Genomic DNA, 21,001 nt, shown 5'->3' on the forward strand with positions numbered 1-21,001 from the left:
ACTGGAGGAAATGCATAGCTGAAGTACCGGGTTTTCAGAAGTTCTCTGAAGGTGAGGAATGATGCAATATAATGGAAGGATGGAATTTCAAAGTATACAGCCACAACAATGAAGAGCTGTACCGCAGGATGGTACAGAGAAGGGTGCAGTCAGTAGAAGCTGGGGGTGGTGATGACAAAATAAAATTTGGTATCTTCAGCATACATATGGAAGTTGGAAATATTGTGACTGAGGGGAACAGAATAGACAGCCAGTATCAACAAGTCTCAGCAACATTGTTATCCAATTTTACATGACACATAATGCAGTGGTTCAAGAAGGTACCTCACCATCACCTTCTCAACAGCAATTAGGAATGAGAAACGAATGTTGGCCAAGCCAGACATGCTCATAACTTGTGTAATCAAAAAAGTTATGTAATTCTATTTAGTGCATATCACAGATTCAACAGAATGAGGAAGTAGGAGGAGAATAGGAATTGACATTCCATCAGTATCAGGACATATAAGGCAAAGTAGAGATTTGATATAATTTTAGTTTTACCTTATAAAGGTTTGTGCTAAATTGTAGGGAAAAAAAACTTTGGTGACTGGTCTTAGAACTTAACATTGTCACCAGACAAATGGGGAGAAATTTTAAGAGAAATAGGTTTACTGAGAATTGTAGGAACATGATGTGTTTTACCAGTGCCAGTAATTAAGGGAAAACTGGATAAGTATTTGAAACAAAGGAAAACTCAAAACTCAGAACTATTGGAAGAAAACCAGGCTGTAATCTTCACTTCAGACTGACCCAGCAATGAAGCAGCTTAGATACAATGGCTTGTTTCTTTGTGCCAAATATTTTTGCTTCTTAGTTGAGACGGATTTCAATGTAAGCAAATGTGAGGCTATCAATTTTGGAGACTGAAAAAGAATAGATCAGGATACTTTCTGGACGGTATGAAGCCAAATACAGTGGATGTCCAAAGAGACGTGGAGATTCTGGTGTCTTTAAAATGACACAAGCAGATGCAGAAAATAATCAAGAAAGCTAATGGAATGCTGGCCCTTATATCTGAAGGACTGGAACATAAGGATGCAGAGGTTATGCTGCAGCTATGCAAAACACTGATTAGATCTGACATGGAGTACTGAAAGCAGATCTGGGCATCACACCATCGGAAGGATAGTAGCCTTGTTGGGAATAGAACACAGGCGAGAAGGTTAAGGAGTCATCTGATTAAGTTTTCAAGAAATTAACAGGAAAAAACAAAGTAGATAAAGATAAACTATTTCCATTAGTTAGGGATTCTAGAACTAGGCAGTCTAGCCTCAGAACTCAGGCCAGACCGTACAGAAGAGATATTAGGAAGCACTTCTATATACAAAGTTTAGTACAGGTTTGGAACTCTTTTCCACAAGCAGCTAAAATTAAAAATGATGCTAGGTCATTTTTAATTTTAAATTGGCAACATTTTTTTTTTGTTAAGCAAAGGTATTAAGGGATATAAGCAAAGGAAGGTATATGGAGGTTAGACCACAGATCAGCCATGATCTTACTGAATGGCAGAACAAGTTCAAGGGGCTACATAACCCTCCCACTCCTGTCCCTACATTTCCATAACTTTGTTAAACACCAAAATCTGACACACTTTCACATGCAATAGTTTATTGGAAATACAGTTGTAAAGAGAAACCTGTTTGAAGGCTCTTGCTCTGCATTAGGCAGCTATTTAGAAATTTAATAACTTCTCAATTGAAGCTTCATCAGCCAGGGCATCGAATATAAAAGTTGTCAAGTTATGTTAGAGCTGTATAAAACTTCAATTTTATACATGATGCAGTGAAGGTTTACCAGGATGTTGCCTGGTCTGGAGGATTTTACGTATGAGGAGAGGTTGAATAAACTCTGATTGTTTTCACTGGAGGGGCAACCTGATAGAGCGATACAAAATTATGAAAGGCATAGATGGGGGGGATTTTCAGAGTCTTTTTCCCAGGGTGGAAAGATCAACTGCAAGGTGGGAGGGAGAAAGTTTCGGGGGAAAAGTTGAGGGAAAATGGTTCACAAGAGGGTGATGCAGTGGAATGCAGTGCCAGTGGAAGTGGTGGAGGCAGGCACATTAGCAATGTTTAAGGCCAATCTTGATAAACACATGAACGGGAGGTGAACATAGGGTCAGAAACCATGTGTGGGTCTATATAGGGGCTAGGAATTGGTGCCTGATTGGTGGGCTGCATTGTTCTTTGTTCTTTTTTTAAAGTGAAGCCTTGCATTTCAGTGCCTCACTGTTGTTAAGAACACATGACATTCTCTGTAACCAGAGAAAGCCAAGGCCCTGCTCTCAAATATTTAATAATATTTAACTAACTGTTTCAGTGTAAAATTAAAGCTCACAGTAATCCTTCCAATTTTTCTTCCTTCAAGAGAAGTGTTCATGAACCTTATCACATCTCCTCACTCCAAAAACTGTGCTTGTGAGTTTGAGAATGTGATGCTTGGAAAATCACAGGCCAGTCACTACTATGGAGCCAATTATTCCAAAATGCAGTCCCACTGAGCTGCCTAAGCCAAACTCAGTCTCAACTTGACATCAGCTCAGCTGGTCTCAGAATATTTATCGAATGAGATGGTGCTTTAGGTTTCCTTGTAGTTTAGTTCTGCAGTCATCTAAGTAATAAAATAATCAGGTAATAAATCATATAAAAACATTAACTGCTGTATAAAGAAGAATTTAATCATCAAAGCCCAGCACAATGCTTTTAAAATGTAGCAGTGAAGAACATGCAGATTGTGGTGATTAAGCAATTTTCTGTTTTTAAGCCAAGTGGTAATAGATTTGAGAAGAAATTAGCAGAAGAAAGAAAATGGTGAATGATAAGATCCAACAAAAACAAAGGCTGTTTTCAATGTCTTCTTGGTCATCCTAAATGCAATCCTAGAATGATGTTAATGCTGTATATTGATCTGGAGAATGTTACAAATTACACAACACCAGGTTATAGTCCAACAGGTTTAATTGGAAGCACTAGCTTTCGGAGCGACGCTCCTCACCAGGTGGTTGTGGAGGACACAATTATAAGACACAGAATTTATAGCAAAAGTTTACAGTGTGATGTAACTGAAATTATACATTCAAAAATACTTTGATTGTTTGTTAAGTCTCTCATCTGTTAGAATGACCATGATAGTTTCACTTCTTTCATATGTAAATCACAAAACTTTTTTTAAAAGTTACATTCTCAGGTTAATTGTAACAATTGGTGTCAACCCAAATAAGATGTTGAGATGGTGAAAGTGTTAGCCCCTTGTGTTCCCTGTCTGCGCCATAATGTTTAGACTGATTCTAATCTAAAAAGTGAGTTAACAGAGTGTCACATGGATTCATGCAGTTTTTGAGCAAAATACAATGTAACTCTGCAAGTACAAATTCATCCCACAAACGTATATGCGTGTGTGTGTGTGTGTTTGTGGCACAGACAGGGAACACAGGGGGCTAACACCTTCAACATCTCAACATCTTATCTGCGCTGACACCAATTGTTAAAGTTAACCTCAGAATGTAACTTTTTAAAAAAGTTTTATGATTTACATACGAAAGAAGTGAAACTATCATGGTCATTCTAACAGATGAGAGACTTAAACAATCAAGGTATTTTTCAATGTATAATTTCAGTTACATCACATTGTAAAGCTTTGCTATAAATTTTGTGTCTTACAATTGTGTCCTCCACAACCGCCTGGTGAAGGAGTGGCCCTTCGAAAGCTAGTGCTTCCAATTAAACCTGTTGGACTATAACTTAACTTTGTACACCCCAGTCCAACAATGGCATCTCCAGATCTGGGAAAAGATTTGGTACAAATCCCTAGATCACTGCTGCTGAAATCTGGATTTAGATGAAGGAAAAGAGTTAACTTTCAACTCATCACATTCTCATATAGTGCACCTCGGAACTGCTCCATAACTTTCATATACTTTGAATACTGGGTGTAAGTCCTCTTTATGCAGATAGAGCAGCATCTTTTCAGTTTTATAAGGACACTGGGATATAGAGCATTAGGTGCTACAATTCATCACTCCCACAACACCTTCAATTCAAAAGATTTCCAAAATGCTTCTTTGTGAAGTTACAACGATTTAACAGTTTAAAACTAACAGAGAAATGGAAGGCCAGTATCTAACCTACTAAAATGCTCACATCATGACATTAGTAATGCCTAACTTATAAGGTAGTATTTATTCCAGGAGATAGAATTCTGCCAGAACCAGAGGTTGGCGGGATTTCAAGGTGGGTATGAAGGGACGTTGAGGGACAGTGAGGAGCAGGGCCTGTCCAATTATGTGTTATGCTTCAACCCTTTTGGCATTCTCACTCATAATGGTGTCTCTGATGCTCACAGATATCTCCCATGGTGGTGCTCCATTCGCGTACCCCAATAGCGTGCTCCCTCTCCATTGAAAAGTAATGAAGCTATTCTGTTCACAGTAGAAGGAATAACATTAATTTTATTCCATACCAAAACCCTGTGAGATTATTCCCGGGCACAGGAATGAGTTTTGGGTATAGAGGTGTTTGGTATAAGACCATAACATAAAAGGTGCAGAATTAGGTCATTTGACCCATTAAGTCTACTCTGCCATTCAATCATGGCTGATACATTTCTCAACCCCATTCTCCTGCCTTCTTCCCATAATCCTTGATACCATTACCAATCAAGAACCTATATATCTGTTTTAAATACGTTGAATGACTTGGCTTCCACATTCCTTTGCTGCAATAAGTTTCACAGGTTAACCACCCTCTTGGCTGAAGACATTCCTCCTCATTTCAGTTCTACATGGTTGTCCCTTCATTCTGAGGCTGTGCCCTTGGGTCCTAGACTCTACTAATGGAAACATCGTTGAGCTGAAACAACCTTGCTGTCCACATTGTAATTCACATTAAATCCTGTTCACCCAGCACCCTACAGTGACTACTGTTCCTGCAATGCTCCGAATTTAAAATTCTCGTCCTGAGATCAAATCCCTCCATATCGAAAACTCAACCTTACAACCTTCGGGAAATTTCTATGTTTGATCCATTCTGCCCTTTGTTCAATCTAATTGCCTTTAGATTAGATTAGATTACATTACAGTGTGGAAACAGGCCCTTCGGCCCAACAAGTCCACACCGACCCGCCGAAGCGCAACCCACCCATACCCCTACATTTATCCCTTACCTAACACTACGGGCAATTTAGTATGGCCAATTCACCTGACCTGCACATCTTTGGACTGTGGGAGGAAACCGGAGCACCCGGAGGAAACCCATGCAGACACGGGGAGAACGTGCAAACTCCACACAGACAGTCGCCAGAGGCGGGAATTGAACCCAGGTCTCTGGCGCTGTGAGGCAGCAGTGCTAACCACTGGGACACCGTGCCGCCCACAACCACCGTGCCGCCCACCGTGGCCTTCATTCCATAATTAACGGACATCCATTCAGCTGTCCGTGCCGTAAACTCTCTATTGCTCTAAAAAAATTTACTTCTTTTACCAAGCTCCTGTTCAGCTGTTGTGCTGTCTTCTTACAAGGTACAACGTCAGATATTTTGTCAATTTTAATCTAGTACAATTTACTAGATTAAAAATATAATATCAATACAAATTGTTGTTGCTGAATTCTGATATAATTGCAATTGTGGCCTGATGGATGATTTAATTGTTCCTTGTGGCCTTCAACACCCTCTTAATAGCAACCTTTCTTGCTATTTAATGGGGAGGATGATCACAGCTTTTCTAAATCTCTTTCTCTTGCTCCTCCTCAACATAAAGTCTGATATGTTAGACAATTTTCTCCTACTACCACTTTGTATCCTCAATGTGCTGGCTTTTAGTCTACTTTACGAGATCCTTAAGATTGTGAAACCCATTAGCCCTTCAGTCTTACAAAGCAAAATATTGCAGAAGATGTATAAAACGGGTCATCATCAACCTGAAATATTAACTCTGTTACTCTCCACTGATGCTGCTAGGCCTTCTGATTATTTATGGTGGTATCTGTTTTTAATTCAGCCCTTCAGCCTTCACTTCCTACAATCTACTGGCTTTTAAAATTCAATTGGATTATCATTTACAATTATTTTCTGGTGTCTCTGCAGCTAACCCATCAGAATTTCTCAATCTTTTGACGTGCTGAATGGAAATGGCCTTTTGCCACTCATTCAGTTGTTGAGGAGAATGGTTGCTCCTGCTCAGATCAGCAAGTTAGATCTGTTAGCTTAGCTCTAGCACGCCCTGCCTAACTGTGACAAATGGAAAAAGCTGATGATTTACATAAGATCAACAAGCTGCAATTAATTTACACAACCAACACTGTTTGCTATCTTATAGCAGTCGTAAATAGCATTGTACATATGTCAAATAAGTTAAATAAGTGACTGTGTATCTCAGGTACTATGAGGGGAAGTACTGAGGCAATTCCTGTTGGCAAAGCCTGATGCATTCCAAAAATGAACCAGCTACACAAAGGCCATCAATGATACCAACAATTACTTCAAGTGACCATACCAAAGGCACACAAGTCATGGATGAATTAACTTCCAAAGTACAAGAATCAAGGTAGAGACAAGGATCCTGAGGAATTGTTAGGCATGTACAAGCAGTCATTAGATTAATCATGTCAGAATTTGAACCATCACTAATTTTTTCAGCTTTCTGTGCAATGCTGAACAGGTTTTCAAATGAATGGATATAACTGATTGAATTAATAACAGGATCTGGAGGCTGAATTTGATTCTGGAATGCTGAGATTTCTGAAGCTATGGAGAAATATTTGTTCTTTCGCAATATATTCCAGACCAGATCCATAACGACAGTTGCAAACAGCCTAGCTGACAATACAGATGGCAGACATGTTGGCCATGAAGTAATACTGCTTGTGTTGGTGTGCTTAAACTCATCTCCCCAGTAAAGAATTTAGTGCCACTAACATTGTTCCATGTTCTACTTATAAAACAAAGAGAACAACCTTAAACCTTCTTGAATCATAAAATGAAGTGAACATGTGAAATATCTTTGCTCCTTCACCCATTTGCTTGGCACAATAAGAATTTTTAAAACCTGGAAAAGTCAAACTTTTTAAAAAAAGAATGTGCATTCACACTTTCTTGATATAGATTTATCAACACAGAAGTGCATGCACATTTAACTTTAGGCTCCTTAATATGGACCAAGCTGGTCAAAAGAGGTCTTTGGCAGCTGGCGAGGAATACAAGAGGGAAAACATATCTGACCTCATCCTCATCAAACTGCATAAATGGTGGAGCACAATTAAACAATTCACTGGAGAAGGCTCCACAAATATCGCTATCCTCAATGATGGGCGTGCCCAGCCCATCAGTGTAAAAAGGCATTTGTAACAATCTTCAGCCAGAAGTATCTACCTGACAATGTGGAAAATTGCCCAGGTATGAACTGTGCATAAAAATCAGGACAAATCCAACCCAGCCAATTACCTTGCCAATTATTAGCTTACTTTTGATCATCAGTAATGTGATGAAAGGGGTCATCAACAGGACTGTCATGCAGCACCTGCTCAACAATATCCTGCTCACTAATGCTCGGCTTGGGTTCCACCAAGGCCACTCAGCCCCTGGCTTCATTACAGCCTTGGTTCAAATGTGAACAAAAGAGCTGAATTCCAGACTGAGATGAGAATTGTTGCCCCTGACATTAAGGCCGTATGTGGCCAAATGTAGTATCAAGGAGCCCTAACAAAACTAGATTCTGGGGAGGTGATAGCATAGTGGTAATATCACTAGACCTTTAATCCAGATACCCAGGTTCTGTTGTGGGGACCCAGGCTTGAATCCTGTCATGGCACCCCACTGGGCTATGCCCACTAACATGCCTTTCATTAAGATTCTAACAAGGGCCATGAAACCATTGGATTGTCAGAAAAATCTATCTGGTTCACGAATTAGGAAAAGAAGCTGCTGTCCTTACCTGGACTGGCTTACACGGGACTCCGGACCCATAGCAATGTGGTTGACTCCTAACGAGCATCTGGGCAATTTAGAGATGAGCAAGGGAAAACTGTATGTGAGTTGAAATCACAGCTGACACAAATGAACATGCTTGTGATTTTTTCAGGTCAGTCATCTCAGCTCCAGGACATCTCTGCAGGAGTTTCTCAAGGTAGTGGCCTTGAGCCCAAGCATCTTCAATTGCTTCATCAATTATCGTCCCTCCATCATAAGGTCAAAAATTCACCGATGACTGAGTAATGTTTGGCACCATTCATGGCACCTCAGACACAGTCTATGTTCAAATGCAACAAGATCTAGACAATATCCAGGCTTAGGTTGACAAGTGGCAAGCAACATTTATGACACTCGTGACTGGCAATGACCATCTCTAACAAGAGAGTCTGGCCTTTGCCCCCTGATTTTCAGTAGCAATACCATCATTGAATCCCCCACTAATAACATGTTGAGGAGGAGGGGGGGTGTTATCATTGATCAGAAACTCAACCAGACTTGCCACATCACCACAGTGGCTACAACAGCAGGTCAGAGGTTAGGAATACTGCGGTGAATAACTTACCTCCTGGCCTCCAAAGCTGTCCACAAGGCACAAGTCAGGAGTGTGATGGAATACTCCCCATTTGTCTGGATGCATGTAGCTCCAACAACACTATGTTTAAATAGCACTAGTCCTTCCAAATTCACAACCAGTACCATCCAATAGGGGCAATGACAGTAGATAAATAGGAACACCATCACCTACAAGTTTCCCTCTAAGCCACACACCATTCTGACTTGGAAATATATCATTGTTCCTTCAGTGTTACTGGGTCAAAATCCCGGAACTCCCTCGTTAATAGCACTGTGAATATATATACACCAAGTAAACTCAAGGAAGCAGCTCACTATCACCTTCTCAAGGGCAACTAGGTATGACTGAAACATGGCGACGCAGGCAGCAATGCCCACATCCTGTGAGTAAACAAAAGGAGGATATGTAGCTTCATTTTCCAGTTCCTGGGGCAGAGCCTTTAGCCTCAAATGAGCAAATTTAAAAATGAACAAATCATAAGCTAACGGTTAAAATGCATGCAAATAACTAACCAGAAATTATGATCGCTTGTTTCTACAGCTTGAACAAATTACACAAGTCTTTCAATGAACGGACCAAACATTTTGCAAAATGTTGGTAACTCAATTCTGTTTTTCTAGGAACTGCTGATGGTTGGTGAAATTGTTTAGTTTAAAACTTAGACAATTAATTTGTTTTCTTCCTAATACCAAATGAAATACAATCCTCCGTATAACACACAACAGGAGGAATAATAGGCAGCAGCATTATGCACAAACAGGAAAAGATTACTATGGGTAATGCTTGATTCCTTTCCACCCACTACGTTATCTTCTACAGCCTGTCTGTTATCTTTCTTCATACTCGCTGCACAGCGTCAATAAAAAAAACTGAAAAAATAATTTCATTAAAAATACAAAAGCACCTTCTCCACATTTAACAACAGATCACCATTTTGTAAGGATAGGTTTACTGAGCTCCATCAAAACCAAGGAATTAAGCTCAGCACCTTTTATTTTGGTCTCTGCTAGTCACAAGTTCCAGATGCATAGTGCAAACTGGCAACAAAAGCAAAGAAAATGTTGCAATTATTTTCAAAATGAATCACAAACGTGCAGGAAAAGGCAAGGGAGGGAGATGAAATGACTTGATCTTGCAGTGAACTGGTATAAACACACAAGATTAAATTGTCTCTTTCTATGTTGTAACGGTCCTAAAATTCTATACATTGATGTGTTCAAACAAAAATAACATACCTGAATCATTTCCTTGCAATAAAACTCTTAACAACAAAACTAACTAGACATGGTCAACAAAGTTTTACACACTATTAATTCACAATAGTTAACCTAATCACTAACGTTCCAAATATAAATCATAAAGATTAAGAAACATTTAAACTTGGGTTATTAGTGACAAAGGGGAAGTTGATGTGCAATGAAAGACAGGGAAAGGTAAAAGGGTGAACTGAAAAGCTCCAAGCTACAGAGGTGATGCAAAGCATTTTTTAAATATAAAGTTCTACTGTTAGTGCCTTACATGTTGGAAAGATCCAAATATTTCGCACCATCACCTCTTGCAAGTTTGACAGTTAAACAGATCATTCAAATGACTGAGCTGTGACCAGATCCCAGATCACATCAAGGAATGGGAACAAGAAGAAATTAAAAGGGGGAACACTTCCTACTGGCTGTAAGGCTTGAGGTCTGCTACAAACAATTGCGCCGACGTGCACAAGGTACTAAGGAACAGTAATATGGAAGTTCATTCACCTCCAGGGAGGGGTGGCGCTACATGGAGGCCAGGGATACTTCCTACGGAGGAATAGAGGAGGAACAAATCAGAGGAAGTCACCCCAAGAACACCCTCACTCACCTTCCAGCTGCTGGCTTCAGACCAGTATTGGAAGAGGCCTAGGAGCAGGTGCACAGACTACCCTCTCCACCAGTCATGGTGCATTGCAGTAAGATTACTGGAGGGGAAAGAAAATAATTAAGTAAGTTACAAATTAAAAGCTCTAGTTTGTACAGGGACCAGATGTGGGAACGACTGGGAGCAGGTGATTGCTGCTTTTTAATCCCATTTTCTCCTTCTCCTCTTCAGTGACAGCTGCAGCATGGGCCTCCTCATCCTATTGTATGGATTGTAATGTGAGTTATGTTCAGTGTCAATCCAGCTCTTGGGACTATTGTTGGGACAGGTTACTTATTAGTTCGCTGAAAGGGAGGTGTTGTTTAATTCTCCTACAAAAACCTTTCACATTCTTAAGCACAAAACAAAAACTAAACCCTGAAAATGGCATAGAATAAAATTCACAAGCAAAAAATACTGTTCCTTGGGAAAGCAAGCTGAACTGTAAAATATTTGCTATACCAACCAGAATCAGATGATGTTTAATAAAAAGCTAACATTTTCAGCTTAACTGGGATAACACACATGGTTATTGTTTTGGATACGGATCCAATTAGGTTTTATAAAAAAGAAAAATTGAAGAACTAAAACTGTCAAACCTACAAGATAAGTGAGATTCTAATCCAGCTCAAGTTGCCATGACGATCAGTGGTACCAGACTCACCTCCGGTCGTTCCGTCGCCTCCGAAACAGCTTTTTAGTTTGTGCGATTTCAGCTTCATTAGACAATGGCTGATATACCTGGAAGAAACCAAACAAGTCTGCTTGTTAAAAGGTGGCTGTGTGTAGAGAGTAAACACAGACTGCAGAGAGGCTCTCGTGCTGCAGAGATGGCATCCCTATCTTTGGGCCAGAAAGTCTGGGTTCAAGTCCCACCTCGGGATGTGAAGTGGCAGTGCTGCATTGAAATATACATCCAGTGCTCAGTGGTCAGGGTGAAGCACAAGTTAGAAGCTGCACAAACATTTCTCTATGCTGCCAAATAAATACTTACATTTAGAGCATTGTATTTTGTTTTTACACCACTCCACTGAGCCATACTCACCATCCCGCCAGTGAATTCACAGTACAGGTTAGAAGCTATCTATTAAAACTATTCAGGTACTACTCAGACCACTTCTGGGATACTGCAACAGTTTTGAGCCCCTTATCTAAGGCAAGATAGAGGCAGTGTAAGAGGCAGTCGAGAGAAGGTTCACTAGGCTAATATCAGGTATACAGGGACCATTTTAAGAGGAGAGGTTGACTAGGTTGGGCCTGCACTTCTTGGAATATATTAAAAAAGTGACCTTACTGAAATCCAAAAGTTTCTTAGGGGGCTTGACAAGGTAATTGTGAAATGTATTTTTCCCTGTGGGAGAGCCTAGGACCAGAGGGCATCATCTCAGAATGGGGTTTGCAAATTTAAGAGCGCGATGAGGAGGAATTTCTTCTCTCAGTGGTTAGTGTATCTGTGAAATTCTGACAAGGCTGGGTTGTTAAATATATTCAAAGGTGAGACAGACTTTTAATCAATAAGGGAATCAAGGATTATGGGGGAAAAGCAGAAGAGTAGAGTTGAGGATCTTCAAATCAGCAATGATCTTATTGAATTGTGCAGCAGACTCATTGGGCTGAATGCCTACTTCTGCTACTGCACCTTATGTTCAAAGCTTTATTTTTGATCATTGCATTAGATGTTCTGTGTCATTGTACAGAATGGTGAGATGCAAAATCAAACTAAATGCTTTCATTGATGTTTCCAGATTCATAGAACAATGTGGAATAGAGAAAAATCATAGGCCTATTCCTGTACCAGGGATTATTGTGCCTTATCAGTGACAGGTTAACGCTCTCTCCGCTGCACCCCAGTTGTAGTGATTGCAACAATGTCAGCCAGGTGGACCTCAGAGAATATGAGTTCCCTGATTGGGGTTGTTAATCCCAATCAGGGAGCCCTGGCTGACAGATATAAACAGGAGTGTCAAAGGTTCTGTTCACTCTGAGAGCTGGCCCAGTGTTAAGTTCTATGCACGTGTAAATAAAGAGCCTCTGTGAAGTTATTTCATCAGTGATACTGTCAAGATAGGGCATTATACTGACTTTATGAGGCATTCTTTAAAACATATAGTATGTTGATGTTCAAAGAGAAGAATATTCACGCACACCTCTGCCTAATGAAGATTAATTGAAGAAAGCAAGGTTAAGTTTAAATATTTATACATTACTACAAGAGGCGTATGCAGCTTGCATACCACTGGAAGACACTGACGTTACTCTGGGCAAATAAAGTGCATACAAAATGACTCTTAACCTCAAATGAAGATTGCCTTGAATCAGTTTGATGTCTGATGTTAAGGTGCATGATTTTGCATGCTTAAAACATCTGGCTCTTGTCAGATTCTAAGCAATTTTGTGCTCTGGGTCCTGATCCATTAAGTTAATATTGCTCTCCCTTTTTTTTGGAATTCCTTACTTCAGAGTTCTGCAGATGTTCAGTCTTTGGGCATACTCATTTTTGAACTTAGGATGTAGGAGTTGGGTCAGAAGGTGAGGTCAAGGTTAAAGATCAGCCACTCTCCCACTGAATAGTGGGATAGGCTCAAAGGGCTGTGTAGCCTACTCCTGCTCCAATTTTGTATGCTCTTAACTCCTTACTGCAGCTACTATTTCAGGAAGCAAGGCAACAGTGTTCTCTGAATGACATGCGAATGGGCTCGTATGCACTGGCAAAGAAAGCAGCATTAAAGCGGACGCTCTTGATTGTTTGGAAACAAGGTCACGATTTCCAAACCTCTTCAGTCTTGTATTCTGCAGCATAGACCACATCAATATCAAGAGAAAACCCAATGGAGACAATTCACATACTGCGGAACCTACACTGAACAATTAGAGGAAGTATGTCTGCAAAATATTTCCTTCCGAACACTACCAAGTTAATAATTTCACCTTGTTCTCTACATTATGAGCTTTCTTGGAAGGTTCCTTTAAAGCTTGCACTGCGTTCCTGTGTTACGATGTAGGTCATAACTTTGTATTTAGGTTAAGTTTTTTCCATAGGATTAACTAAAGTGTTTGAGCACAGAAACAGAACATTTGACTCAAAGTCTGTTTCCGTATTTATGCTCCACATGAACCTCTTCTTATCATACTCTCTCCAATGTTATTTATTCCTTTCACCCTATCTAGCTTCAAATAGTTCAATCATAACAGACCACATTATAAAATTCGTCACTAAAGTTTTAAGTATTTGAACATTTTTATTTTTTCCTAGGCTACACCTCAATACAGCTGAAAAGGTATGATGGTGGGTAAAAGTGTTCAAACTGTGGTTGAAGTCTCTATAATTTAGCTGCTTTGGATTACCTGAACATTGCTGGGAAAAGGAAAACATTACTTGATAGTTTTGGAACTATACATTTTCAGGAATTACATTGTAATACCGAAACAAACACAGGAATCTTCTCGCTGATGCTTCAATGGATGCAACATCAAGAACTTGTATTTACATAGCACCTTAAAAGCTGTAAAACATTTCAAATTGCTTCACAGAAGCATTATTAAATAAAATTTGACGCCAAAGTCATGGAAGGAAATATTGAAGATTCTGCGCTAGTAAACGGAAACCATCACTGTTACTCAGTACAATAATCCAGTGATTCCTCCTTGAAGAACATGGACATTGGTTTGGCACAGAACTGGACTCAACAGTGATTACTTCTATATAGTCAAACATCTTATAAACACGCACTGCTCACAATCGAGAATAGCTGCTCAGATGAGAAACTGGATATCGGTGACTTAGGAAATTAAGAGCTAGAAGCACGATCCAGCTGAACAGCTCCGCTGGAAGATTGGAGCCCAGAGAGCTTCGCTACCAAGCAACTTCATACCATCTATTTCTGTTTATACAAAGTCGGTTTCCAGATAACAGACATCTAACCCAAGCTGCACACTTCGATACAATCAATATTTCAATGATTGCCCGAGTATCCAGGATTTAACACGTAGTCCAATTAACCAACAACTCCTCATGCTCCCCAACTGCACCCCACTAGAGTATGCAGGCTTTTCAGAGTAATTTTCCAAGTACATTAACCCACATGTTCTTCCTACTGGATCTTCACCATGTTCAAGATCATTGCACTCAGATTTTTTTTCCCAGGGTGGGTGGCACGGTGGTTAGCACTGCTGCCTCACAGCGCCTGAGATCCGAGTTCAATTCCCGCCTCAGGCGACTGACTGTGTGGAGTTTGCACGTTCTCCCCGTGTCTGCGTGGGTTTCCTCCGGGTGCTCCGGTTTCCTCCCACAGTCCAAAGATGTGCAGGTCAGGTGAATTGGCCATGCTAAATTGCCCGTAGTGTTAGGTAAGAGGTAAATGTAGGGGCATGGGTGGGTTGCGCTTCGACGGGTCGGTGTGGACTTGTTGGGCCGAAGGGCCTGTTTCCACGCTGTAATGTAATCTAATCTAAATGTTCAGAGCAGCCCGCCTCTCTCAAGCCTTTCATTCCTAAAGTAATCTTCCATTTTTTTAAAACAAAACCTTATGGTCATCTATTTACTATGTCAATAGACAATAGACAATACGTGCAGGAGTAGGCCATTCTGCCCTTCGAGCCTGCACCACCATTCAATATGATCATGGCTGATCATCCTTAATCAGTATCCTGTTCCTGCCTTATCTCCATAACCCTTGATTCCACAATCCTTGAGAGCTCTATCCAACTCTTTCTTAAATGAATCCAGAGACTGAGCCTCCACTGCCCTCTGGGGCCGAGCATTCCACACAGCCACCACTCTCTGGGTGAAGAAGTTTCTCCTCATCTCTGTCCTAAATGGTCTACCCCGTATTTTTAAGCTGTGTCCTCTGGTTCGGCACTCATTCATCAGCGGAAACATGCTTCCTGCCTCCAGAGTGTCCAATCCTTTAATAGTCTTATTTGTCTCAATCAGATCCCTTCTCAGTCTTCGAAACTAAATGGTATACAAGCCCAGTTGCTCCACTCTTTCAGGGTAAGGTAGTCCCGCCTTTCCAGGAATTGACCTCGTGAACCTACGCTGCACTCTCTCAATAGCCAGAATGTGTTTCCTTAAATTTGGAGACCAGAACTGCACACAATACTCCAGGTGTGGTCTCACCAGGGCCCTGTACAGCTGCAGAAGGACCTCTTTGCTTCTATACTCAATCCCTCTTGTTATGAAGGCCAGCATGCTATTAGTCTTCTTCACTACCTGCTGTACCTGCATGCTTGCCTTCATTGACTGGTGTACAAGAACACCCAGATCTCTTTGTACTGCCCCTTTACCTAAATTGATTCCATTTAGGTAGTAATCTGCCTTCCTGTTCTTGCCACCAAAGTGGATAACCATACATTTATCCACATTAAACTGCATCTGCCATGCATCTGACCACTCACCTAACTTGTCCAGGTCACCCTGTAATCTCCTAACATCCTCATCACATTTCACCCTGCCACCCAGCTTAGGATCATCAGCAAATTTGCTAATGTTATTACTAATACCATCTTCTATATCATTAACATATATTGTAAAAAGCAGCGGTCCCAGCACTGATCCCTGCGGCACCCCACTGGTCACTGCCTGCCATTCCGAAATGGAGCCGTTTATCACTACCCTTTGTTTCCTATTAGCCAACCAACTTTCAATCCAATCTAGTACTTTGCCCCGATACCATGCGCCCTAATTTTGCTCACTAACCTCCTGTGTGGGACTTTATCAAAAGCTTTCTGAAAGTCCAGATACACTACATCTACTGATCTCCTTCGTCCATGTTCAGAGTTACATCCTAAAAAAATTCCAGAAGATTAGTCAAGCATGATTTCCCCTTCATAAATCCATGCTGACTCTGACCTATCCTGTTACTACTATCCAGATGTGTTGTAATTTCATCCTTTATAATAGACTCCAGCATCTTTCCCACCACTGAGGTCAGACTAACTGGTCTATAATTTCCTGCTTTCTCCCTCCCACCTTTCTTAAAAAGTGGTATAACATTAGCCACCCTCCAATCCTCAGGAACTGATCCTGAATCTATCGAACTCTGGAAAATAATCACCAACACATCCACGATTTCTAGAGCCACCTCCTTCAGTACCCTGGGATGTAGACCATCAGGCCCCGGGGAATTATCAGCCTTCAGACCTAACAGTCTCTCCAACACGAATTCCTGGCAAATATAAATTCCCTTCGATTCAGGTCCTTCAGCCACTGTTACCTCTGGGAGATTGCTTGTGTCTTCCCCAGTGAACACAGATCTGAAGTACCAATTCAATTCTTCTGCCATTTCTTTGTTCCCCGTAATATATTCCCCTGTTTCTGTCTTCAAGGGCCCAATTTTAGTCTTAACCATTTTTTTGCCTTTCACATACCTAAAAAAGCTTTTACTATCCTCCTTTATATTATTGGCCAGTTTACCTTCGTACCTCATTTTTTCTCTGCGTATTTCCTTCTTAGTAATCCTATGTTGTTCTTTAAAAGCTTCCCAGTCCTCCATTTTCCCACTTATCTTTGCTATTTTATACTTTTTCTCTTTTGACTTTATATGTTTCTTAACTTCCCTCGTCAGCCACGGCCACCCATGCCTCCTCCTAGGATCTTTCTTCCTTTTTGGAATGAACTGATCCTGCATCTTCTGCATTATACAGAGAAATATCTGCCATTGTTCCTCCATAGTCAAGCCTGCTACGGTATTGCACCATTGAACTTTGGCCAGCTCCTCCCTCATAGCTCCATAGTTCCCTTTATTCAACATAAATATTGTCACTTCCGATTGTACCCTCTCCCTCTCAAATTGCAGATTGTATTATGGTCACTACTTCCCAATGGCTCCTTCACTTCGAGGTCCCTGATCAATTCTGGTTCGTTGCACAATACCAGATCCAGAATTACCTACTCCCTGGTAGGCTCCAGCACCAGCTGTTCTAAGAATCCATCTCGGAGGCACTCCACAAAATCTCTTTCTTGAGGTCCAATACCATCCTGATTCTCCCAGTCTACCTGCATGTCCTGAATTCATTAACTTCACTTCATAGAAAAAAGACGAGTTTGCAGTAGCAAATATAGATATGATCAAAACATTAAATAAACACCCTCAGTTTTCAGTGCAGGTGGATATTGGGAAATATTGAACTACTAGAGTTACGTTTACACTATTCAAGTAGAAGTGGACTAAATAATTTAGTCAAACTTTAAACAAGTTACTTATCTAACTGTTCATATCAGAGGCTCTCAATTCAACACATCCATAGAATTACCTGAAAATTACATGACGACTGGCCACTTGGTTACAATCAGTCCATTTTCTCCACATAAAATCGTTGTATTCATCCCATGTGCACACCCTGTTTCTATACTCCACTCTAACCAACCATGTTTCTAACCATTCTTAAATATTAATACTACCTATCTCTGTTTCAATCACTAACACATTTAATAACTCATCTTCAATATTACATTGTTTTTTTCTTATTTCTCGATCCTAACTTGTCCTCCACTAAACTTTAGGTCCAAGGCCTCTCACTCTGTACCTGTCAACCATTTAAAACAATCTTTTTCTATCCACTGTCAGATCCTACTTTAATTTTTAAACAACTGCATCAAATCACCCTTTAACCTTTGTTGTAACAAAGTGCCTTTATTGGTAAGTGCTGGGATGTGATGTTGCAGTTGTACAGGATATTGGTTTGGCCACTTTTAGAATACTGTGTGCAATTTTGGTCTCCCTGATATAGAAAGGATGTTGTGAAACTTCAAAGGGTTCAGAAAAGATTTACAAGATTTTGCCTGGGTTGGAGTATTTGAGCTGTACAGCCAGACTGAATAGGTTGGGCTATTTTCTCTGGAGTGTCAGAGGCTGAGGGGTGACCTTATAAAAGTTTATAAGATCATGAGGGCATGGAGAGGGTAAATAGACAAGGACTTTTCCCCAGGGTGGGGGGAGTCAAAAACTAGAGGGCATAGATTTAAGGTGAGAGGGAAAGATTTAAAAGGGACCTAAGTGGCGACTTTTTCACAAAGGGTGGTACGTGTATGGAATGAGCTGCCAGAGGAAATGGTGGAGGCTGGTACAATTACATTTAAAAGGCATCTGAATGGGTATACGAATACAAAGGGTTTAGAAGGATATGGGCCAAATGCTGGCACATTGGACTAGATTTATCTAGGATGTATGGTTGGCATGGACGAGTTGGAACGAAGATTCTGTTTCTGTGCTGTGTATTTCTAAGACTCCATAAATATAGCTCCAAATTCCACATTTTTCTTTGTATAATCAGAATCAGAATGACAGTGTTTCATCTGGTCTCAACCAACAAAAGGATACATTGTTGATGGAAAACACCTCTGCCAGGTTTCTTGCCATTTGCTGTGTTCTAATACTGTAACTATCCAGTCAAATCCTCATATCCAGTGCCAATAGGCCAACAGTTTTGCAACATAATGGAGACAGTGGAAGCTATTTTATGATGCTTTGATTTATAGGATCTGCCACAGAGCAATTTTAATTTTTGAGAAGTAAAACTTTTGTGCTGACAGTGTTGCTTCTTTCTTCCATTGAATTCATAAGAGAAAAAGAGAAATGGAGTCAATCAAAGACAGTGAGAGGGAACAAGAAGAAGAGTGAGAGATATGATAGGGAAAAGGGAGAGAAAAACAAGGGAGAGGGAGAGAAAGCGAGAGAGGGAGAGAAAAAGGGGAGGGGGAGGAGTGAGAGAAAGGTGGGAAGAAGAGCCAGAGAAAGGAAAGGGGAAAGAGAATGGGAAGGGTGAGGAAGCAAGAAAACTAGCGATAAGAGGGAAATAAAATGGGGTGAAAAAGGGAAAGAAATGGGAAATGCGGATGGGAGGGGACAGGCAAAGAAATGGGGGGGTTGGAGAACAGGGAAAGAAATGGTGAAAGTGGGGAAGACGGAAAAGTGTGGGAAGAGAGAGAAAGTTGAGGAGAGAAAGAGAGAGAGAGAAAGTTGAGGAGAGAAAGCGAAAGTTAAGGAGAGAGAGAGAGAAAGCGCAAGTTGAGGGGACAGAGAGAGAGAGCAAGTTGAGGGGACAGAGAGAGAGAGAACGCAAGTTGAGGGGAGAGAGAAAGAGAAAGCGCAAGTTGAGGGGAGAGATAGACAGAACGCGCAAGTTGAGGGGAGAGAGAGAGAGTGCAAGTTGAGGAGGGAGAGAGAGAGAGAGAGAGAGAGAGAGAGAAAGTTGAGGGAGAGAGAGAGAGAGAGAGAGAGAGAGAGAGAGAGAGTGTGAGAGAGAGAGAGAGAGAGAGAGAGAGAGAGCGCGAGAGAGAGAGAAAAGGGGTGGAGAGAATAAATTAGCAAAGGAATGAGGGAACGAGACAGAAAAATACCAAGAGTAAGATCTAGGGCTACAGGGTATAGGAGAGACAATGAACAACAGGAGAAGAGAAGAGAAAACCCCCAGAATAGGTCATAAACAACCAGGAAAAAAATGTTAATTTCAATTCCAGAGATTCCGGACTCTTAGTCTTCAGACTAAAGGTCTATAATTAGTTCCATTTCCTACACAGAGGATACTGCAGTAACGCACATACATTATTAAGGAAATACTATTGTCACTGTGAAGGAACTGCTTCAGCAAACAGCCTTCCTTTAACCCTTATAGAAATTGGGGATGACTGCCAATGAGTTACATTTGAGTTCCAGAAACAAACAAGCTCACTCGCCAGCCCTTTCTCTTTGAAACAACCCACAGCCAACTTTCACAACACTGCATTCACGAGGGATTTTCAGTAAAACATGATTTGGAATGTGATTTGAAATTGGCATGGAGAATAGTTCATGATAATAACATGCTTCACGTGGCTGTCATTTCACTGAATATACTGACTGCATCAACGAAACATAACAGGCAGCAAATGATTATGAGACAGCATACAATTAGCTGGGTACATGCCCACTTCAACTGATATTAACAACTTAAATTACTGAGCTAATGTCAAGCATGGTAAGAAATTGTTCTGAACTAATTTTGTTAAGAGGGACATCAATATGATAAGGAGTGCCAGATTTCCTGAGATCATAGGGTATTGGTAATGTCAGATAGTGGTAACAATACAGAAGCCCAGCCAAATGCCCTGTGGGCACATGGGCCAATTCCAAGGCAGCTTGTGGAATTTAAATTAATTAGTTCAACTGAAAGCTGGTCTCACCAATAAAACACTATCATAGATTGTTGTGAAAGTCTATCTGACTCACAACTATTCTTTAGGGAAGGTAATATATTGCCCTTACCTGGTCAGACTCCAGACCCACAGCAATGTGGTTGACTCTGAACTGGCCCCTGATTTTAAGATAAATTAGGGATGGGCAACAATTTGACCATGTTGCTGACATTCCATGAAAGGAATAGAAATCAAAATCATTCTGTTTCAGAAAACAGAACAAAAATCAACTTGTGTTCTTCCTGTTTTTCTTATTGGTTAAAGGTATAAACAAGCTATATGTCTAAACACTTTTCATGAGAGGATATCCACTGATGTCTGCAAACAAGACAAGTGAGTTCTTGGCAGACAATCAG

General features: G+C 40.7%; 1 protein-coding gene across 4 annotated transcripts in view; it reads right to left on the reverse strand.

Moving 5' to 3' along the window:
• ctif (CBP80/20-dependent translation initiation factor) overlaps positions 1–21,001 on the reverse strand; it is a 253,655-nt gene that overhangs the window by 73,424 nt on the left and 159,230 nt on the right. For all 4 annotated transcript variants that reach the window (XM_043717817.2, XM_043717988.2, XM_043717902.2 and 1 more), the window contains one exon: positions 11,136–11,212. In XM_043717817.2, the coding sequence (XP_043573752.2) occupies positions 11,136–11,212 (77 nt within the window). The remainder of the gene's footprint in view (positions 1–11,135; positions 11,213–21,001) is intronic.

Source organism: Chiloscyllium plagiosum, unplaced genomic scaffold, assembly GCF_037043375.1.
Source record: "Chiloscyllium plagiosum isolate Xiang-an unplaced genomic scaffold, Cpla_swu_hap1 HiC_scaffold_1, whole genome shotgun sequence".
NCBI classification, from domain to species: domain Eukaryota; kingdom Metazoa; phylum Chordata; class Chondrichthyes; order Orectolobiformes; family Hemiscylliidae; genus Chiloscyllium; species Chiloscyllium plagiosum.